Raw genomic sequence first — 6,360 nt, forward strand, 5'->3', positions numbered from 1 at the left:
GTTCGCGATCACGAAACGCGGATCTTTGTATTATTTATTCACTCCTTCGCACTCATTCGCACTCATTCGCACCTGACGGTGCGATTGTTTCGTGATGTGTGTTCGCATTCAACAAAGCAGGCCCACAGTGAGTACGTTACGGTGGTCCTGCATCACGAATTCACTTCACAATCCGTGCCCAAGGAATATGTTGCTGCTGCACATGTGTTTGTGTGTTTGGAGCGGCTCATCAGCGTGGGATGAGTGTTGTGTTTTACTTTTTTTTTTTATTTCGCTTTATGCTATGCGCTGTGCGTGCTGCTGATGAATAGAAAAACAAACAAGAAACAACACAAAGCGCTTCTTCTTTGACGTTTGTTTTTACACGCGTTTAGGGCACGATCCATCGTACCACTACCAGTGCAACGTTAACACACACTTGCGCATCATTTACAGTGCGTTGAATGTTAACTTGTACACGGACTGGGCGTTGTGCTTTGTTTCTGCCGAGTTAATTCGCAAAGATAATTGTTTAAGTGATTTACTTGTTGTTTTTTATTTCATTTTAAAACGTGTTGTACTGAAGAAGGAAAAAAAGCTCATAATATAGAACATTAATTTCAATTGTACTTTGCTGTAGTATTGCTACAGATAATTTAAAGAGCAACCGAATCCAGGAAATTATGTTTTCTTTCACTAATTTTATCAAATAATTTCAAATGCGTCGAGCAACATCAATATGCCAACCGTCGTTTATAGTTGAGCTATTGTCCGCTAGATGGCGATGGTTCTTGTACAGCGTCAAATCACTGTGGGCGTAATTTGGAAGCATTTTATTTTTGAATGATAAATGAAACCCTTAATTAGACATTTTCATATCACTTTCTAATGTTATAATAGTTTTTCGAAAATAATATTTCACCAATTTATCTCCCACATTGGTTTTAGCTGGAGTGGTAAGATGTCCATGTAGTATACCACGGTGCACGCTCTCCGTTGCTATGTTTTGTTTTCTTTTTTCACTGTTGCAAGCTGTCAACAGTCGTCAACTGAATTGCTAACGGAATTTTTCAAGCGCGCCACCAGCATAACACCAGCGATGCAGTTTGTTTGGTGATTTGGCGCAACTATTTGGCCATTAATTCGTTCTTCTTCTACCCGCACAGCCCCAAAACGCAGTGAAACAATGTCGCAAAGTGAGCGTGTTACGGATTTAATCATGCATTACTACATGGAACACGGCCGCAACAGGGATCTGGAAAAGTATCTACGCTTGCGACGCATGTCGAACGCAACGCGTTCTTCCAGCGATGGTAGTCTTCCGTGTTTGGATGAATTGCAGCGCCGTGCGTGCCGCTCTGCATGCGATCGGTCCGGTGTTGGAAAGTCGATGGAAAATTTGTCCACACTACGGAAAAAAGCGGAACAGCAAAAGCTCGACGAAAGTGAAAAATCACTCCGCAATGCATCGGCAGAAAGTGCTAAATCTGAAGCGAACAAATCATCCGACAAAGTAGGCACTGATGCAGGAGGTACCTCGGTCGCAAAGGGCGTTACAGTGAAGGAGACAAAAGTGGAACACAAGAGTGGGAGAAACTTCAACTTTAATCTCGAATCGGTCATAGAAATTAATCTTCCTCCACCACCTACCATCACGTTGGGTGTACCGACTTCGTCTACGGCGCCAGCGATTACTTACATCCAACCGGAACCGCTTCCGCAGGTACAGTCGGTGATGAAACAATTGTCACCACGGATTGTTGTTCATGAAAATAGTACCCAAACGGTGGCCTCTGAAGATGATCCCATTCGACCGGTGGTGAAAACGCACATTCCCGGCAATGTAGAGGAACCGCTGGACAGCACGAAAGATCTGTCACCCGTCAGTAGCATCGCATCGAACAAGCAGAAACTGGAATGGGATTCGTTGGGTGACATTGGGTATGATTCGAGTGAACGGCTACAATTCTGTGGTGCAGCTGATCTAAACGAAACGGAAAAGCGTTGCCTTCAGCGATACTTTGCCCGTAAAGGACTCCAATTCGATCGAAGCGTCATTGTCGTACGGCAAAGGGACGAAAAGGAGAAGAAACCGACCCGTACTGGAGAGGATACATCGATTATGCGAACCAAGCCGGATGCGCAAAGTACGCCAAAACTTCAACCAGTGCCATTGCCATTGCCGCAGGAAGAACGAGAAGAAGCGAAGTCCACCCAAACGTCGCTTCAAACGCGAGGGCGAGAATCACGGGGCATCCAGGTATCGCGACGAAATGAGGAATTATACTCCCGTCAGGACAAAGGCATCGGTACAACCGACAGCTACACGATGGCCTCGGTAGATGCGGCGGAAAGTTTCGAATTCTTTTCACCCTCGGTTCCGGAAACGGAAAATAACACCCCATCGGTAGCTGCTTCCGTTTCCACGCCGGTGCATACATCATCGAACACTTCCTCGTCCGCTGCGAATGAGGCCAGCACAAGTAATCGAGCAATGAGGCCTTCGTTTGACGACGAGGTAAAACTCGGACTAACGCTGTACAATTCAATCTGTGAGCTAAACAGCATGCCAACAGGTGTGAAGGAAAGTTTGATCGATAAAATATTTCGAAAGCTGTCCCGACACGATCCGAAGGGGAGAACGCGGCAACAGTTGCTCCACGACTACGGGCAGGCTGTTAGGAAGCGGGCGGCGAGACAGGATGAAGGTGGCAGTTCGAAGGAAAAGGAAGAGAGCAACGTGTATGATGATGTGAGTCCTTGCACCGAAAAGGACGACTCGGAGATTGGCAATGGCAGTGCTCAGCTGGATCGAAGTATGGACATGGTAGAGGTCATTGAAGAGACGAAAGATCCGACCACCATTCCCGGGAGCGAAAGCGTTTCTGAAGGATCTGTGCAAGCGTCTACTTCCGGAGCGAATGAGGGAAAAAACGAACTTCAAATGAGTTCCTCAGCTGGGATCGTTTCGCTTGAGAATTCGTCGCACCGTACCGTTTCTTCGCAACCCGTATCGGCCGGAACGACAAAAGAAAACCTTCCCCGAAAGATGTCCGCTCCGGAGCCACGGGATCGACGCGTGCGGAAAGCTATGCAGGAATATCTTAAACCCATGACGCACTCGGAAGTAGAATACGAGAACTTTCGTCAGCTACGGCAGCTCAACGAAGAACGTGCCAATGATCCACAGCTGGCTAAGATCGATCGAGAGATTGAACAGCTGCTGGTGAAGAAAATGTTACTGCTCAACGTGGGGACGACTGCCACGGCGGGGCCAACATTGCCGTTGCAAGATATGGCGCCTGCGCCTCCCATTCCTTTGCCTATTCCCAGTGAACGTAGTGGAACGGTGTACACTTCGGTACACGAACCAATTTCAGTCGAGAGCAGCTCCAAAGACAGCAGCTCTGGTTGGAATTCACACTATCATATGGCGAAGGTGATTAAAAATCGGTCCAAGCTTGAAACACCCACGTCGACCCCATCGGACGTGAGCATTCCAACGTTCATTAAGCAAAAAAAGGACAAATTTGTCGAGAACTACGATCAGGTTCGTACACGCAGAGCGTTTGAAGAGCAGAATCACATTTACACCCGGCCGTACAGCAGCGGTGGTCACCGGAGTGGCGATAGAAGACACCATCAGCACGAGAAGGAGAATCATGCCTTCCGTAAGGATAGATATGCGTTAAACAAGCTATCGAAGGGAACGGCCACCGAGTGCAGGGCAATATCGTCCTCTAACAATACGATACCTTCGCCGGAATTTATATCGTCCGATTCGATATCGATACCGGTCGTTACGACGCTTACAAACACTACCACAACGCACCATTACGATATTAAATCCAGAATGCCGTCACCGCAACTGACAGCCAAAGGACGCACGGCAGGCACGCAGACAACGGATTCTATCCTGCGCACCAAGCCGATTTTTGGAGAAGCGAAACAAAAACCCACCTCCGTAACAGCAGCCGTGCAGGTTCCATCAGCTGGTGGCAGAAATATGGCAGCGGGACATTTACCGGTGGGCGAATGTAGCTGTTCTTGTAGCAAACGTGACCAGAAGCGTGTCGATCATGGAACTGATCACCAGGAAGTTCCTAGACGAACGGAAATTATTAACGGAGGACGTCTGGACAAGCAGGCGCAAACGAAACCATCATCGATTGCGTACGTTATTACGTTCGCCGGTACAACAACGGACGGAAAGAAAGGCCACCAGTCATCTCCGGTGGGCGTAAAACCATTATCATCATCATCATCATCTTCTCATAGTATTACCGAAAGCGAACCTGAAAATGGGAAGGATTATGAGTCGGAAAAGATGCTCACACTGCGGGAACAGTTTCGTCGATCGTGTCCAGCCACCTTGAGCCGGATCGAGGAACGACGCCTGTGTATAAGTGAACTAAACAAGCTACGCAGTAAACGCAACCAGCAACGCCAACGGTTGTTACTGCTTACGTCGGACGATTCTTTGCGAAGAACGACCGCACAGGGCAGGAGTCAGCTGCCGCCGCCACCCTTGAGTCAGCGACGTGTGTTTGCATCGACACATGCCATCCGAGAGAATACACGCCGGAAGGTTCGCAAATTGCCAGAAGTGCAACGGAAGAAGGAAGTCGAGCGGATTAACAATTTGAAGCGCAAAAATCGTATTCTTAAGGATGTCTACAATAAGGTAAGAGGAATTTCCAGTAGTAAAAGTTTTCTAAATCGTTAAAATATTGACTCTGTAACTTTTTTTCAGAATCTGCAACGTAAAGTGCTCAAGGGGCAAGTTGACCTATCGAACAGTGTTCGTGTAATTCAGGACTAGCCAAGGGCGTGTAAATGACCACGAGAAACCGTTACAGCGATTTATATTTTTAAGTTTTTAATAAAACTGCACATTCGAGTTTAAGCAACTAGGTAAATAAAGGATTTTTGAGCGAGCAACGTTTGCTTGTAGTTTAAATTGTAATTTTTTTCTTCTTCATGGACATGGTCAGGTCATCAATCCATTCACAGGAAACTCGGCATGCAATCTCCCAGGGTATGCAATCTCTTCGACAGATTTAGCTTCACTTGATTCAATCAACGAGCTCTGCGTGTTCCTCTATGCCCGGTGTCGAAAGTGGTTGAGTGCCTTCCATATAAAGCATTAATTACACATCCTTATCACGTGCTCCAGCCATCTGAGCTTCCGTCCAGTAGAATCTTTGTATTGGTTGCATGCATAAACAACCTAATTCTTCAGGCTTTGTATTACAGTCGGGAATATAGCTCTGATTGACGCATAGGATTTTGGACCGATTTTGTCGTGTGAGGAGCGACGCCGCTGCCAATACACCACCAAGCCACCCCAAATTAAATAAAAAATTATCTTTACAATAATCAGTTATGTCCGTCTAGTCACACATAGTGCAGTGTGCAATACGCGTAGATGCATTTTTTCTGGTTGGTTTAAATAAAAATTGTGACGAATTAGGACAAAAGACTCATTCCCTAGTGAGGTTTCTTATTTTTTTCCTAAAATTCTAGGAGAGAATAACTAAAAACAGCAATAATCAGTTTGAAAAATTCCCAACATGCACTTCATTTCTTCTGTCGCACGAACTTTTCTGATCGAAACTGTCAACGTGACGTGTATGGACGGGCCTGCGCTCTACGGGTCTTGCTTTTCTTCATCACATGACAGAATCCATAAAAAATCCCAATCGCATTCGTGTTCGTCGCCGTCGTTCATCTCGTTCGCATTAAACTTTCCGTGCTACGGCTGAACTTGATCAGTGAAGTCCCTTGCAGGTAACAAAGTTGGCCATCCCGTGCCGGTGCGCTAATCCTAACTGGGTGGATCCGAATTTCCTTCCTTTCCAGCGTAGCAGCAGCGTATATAGGTAGTAGCAAGCAAGCTATACGGCGAAAGAGCAACGATGTCGACGATGTACAATAAAACCCTGTCGGCCCACCAGGCCCACAAGGAACACGTTCTGGCAGTTTCGCGTGATTTCATCTCCCAGCCACGATTGAGTAAGTTCTGCTAGCTTTTGCACGGGTAATGGCCGATCGCCTTTTTTCCTCGCTGGAAGAACAAGCAAAGAAAAGTAAAATGGGACGGTGCCAACTTTCGGCATTGCCCGTGTGAGATGTGTCATGTGACGGTGAAGTGATACCCGAAGAAGGTGGAACAGCTTTTTTGCGCATTGTGATAACATTTGGCCAAAAATGGCGTTATAATCTTATATATTAATGACGTTCATCAAATGAAGCAATGAAAGGCGATTAAAAATCGATTTTGTTATGTATCATTTCCTAATTTTCCATGTTCCACCGTTTTGGGTTAGAGTGTAGCATGTTAAAAACGCTCAAGTGGGAAGTATGCAGGTGCCATAAAGC

General features: G+C 46.3%; 2 protein-coding genes across 2 annotated transcripts in view; both read left to right on the top strand.

The window, feature by feature from the left end:
• The first annotated feature begins 1,165 nt into the window (after positions 1-1,165).
• LOC128708540 (centrosome-associated protein Alms1a-like) lies at positions 1,166-4,801 on the top strand. The gene is made up of 2 exons (XM_053803517.1): positions 1,166-4,663; positions 4,733-4,801. The coding sequence occupies exons 1-2, from the start codon at positions 1,166-1,168 to the stop codon at positions 4,799-4,801; spliced, it is 3,567 nt and encodes a 1,188-aa protein (XP_053659492.1).
• A 1,096-nt stretch (positions 4,802-5,897) lies between these two features.
• The window catches only part of LOC128719980 (V-type proton ATPase subunit B), a 2,588-nt gene continuing 2,125 nt past the window's right edge, over positions 5,898-6,360 (top strand). Inside the window, exon 1 of the mRNA XM_053813625.1 lies at positions 5,898-5,994. Coding sequence (XP_053669600.1) covers positions 5,898-5,994 — 97 coding nt within the window. The remainder of the gene's footprint in view (positions 5,995-6,360) is intronic.

This window comes from Anopheles marshallii, chromosome 2, assembly GCF_943734725.1.
Source record: "Anopheles marshallii chromosome 2, idAnoMarsDA_429_01, whole genome shotgun sequence".
Classification (NCBI taxonomy): Eukaryota; Metazoa; Arthropoda; class Insecta; order Diptera; family Culicidae; genus Anopheles; species Anopheles marshallii.

Excerpts from the sequence above, each read along its gene's own strand:
- LOC128708540 (XM_053803517.1), top strand. The coding sequence starts at position 1,166 with ATGTCGCAAAGTGAGCGTGTTACGGATTTAATCATGCATTACTACATG. Across the intron at positions 4,664-4,732 it reads TTAAGGATGTCTACAATAAG|AATCTGCAACGTAAAGTGCT; the intron begins GTAAGAGGAATT and ends ACTTTTTTTCAG.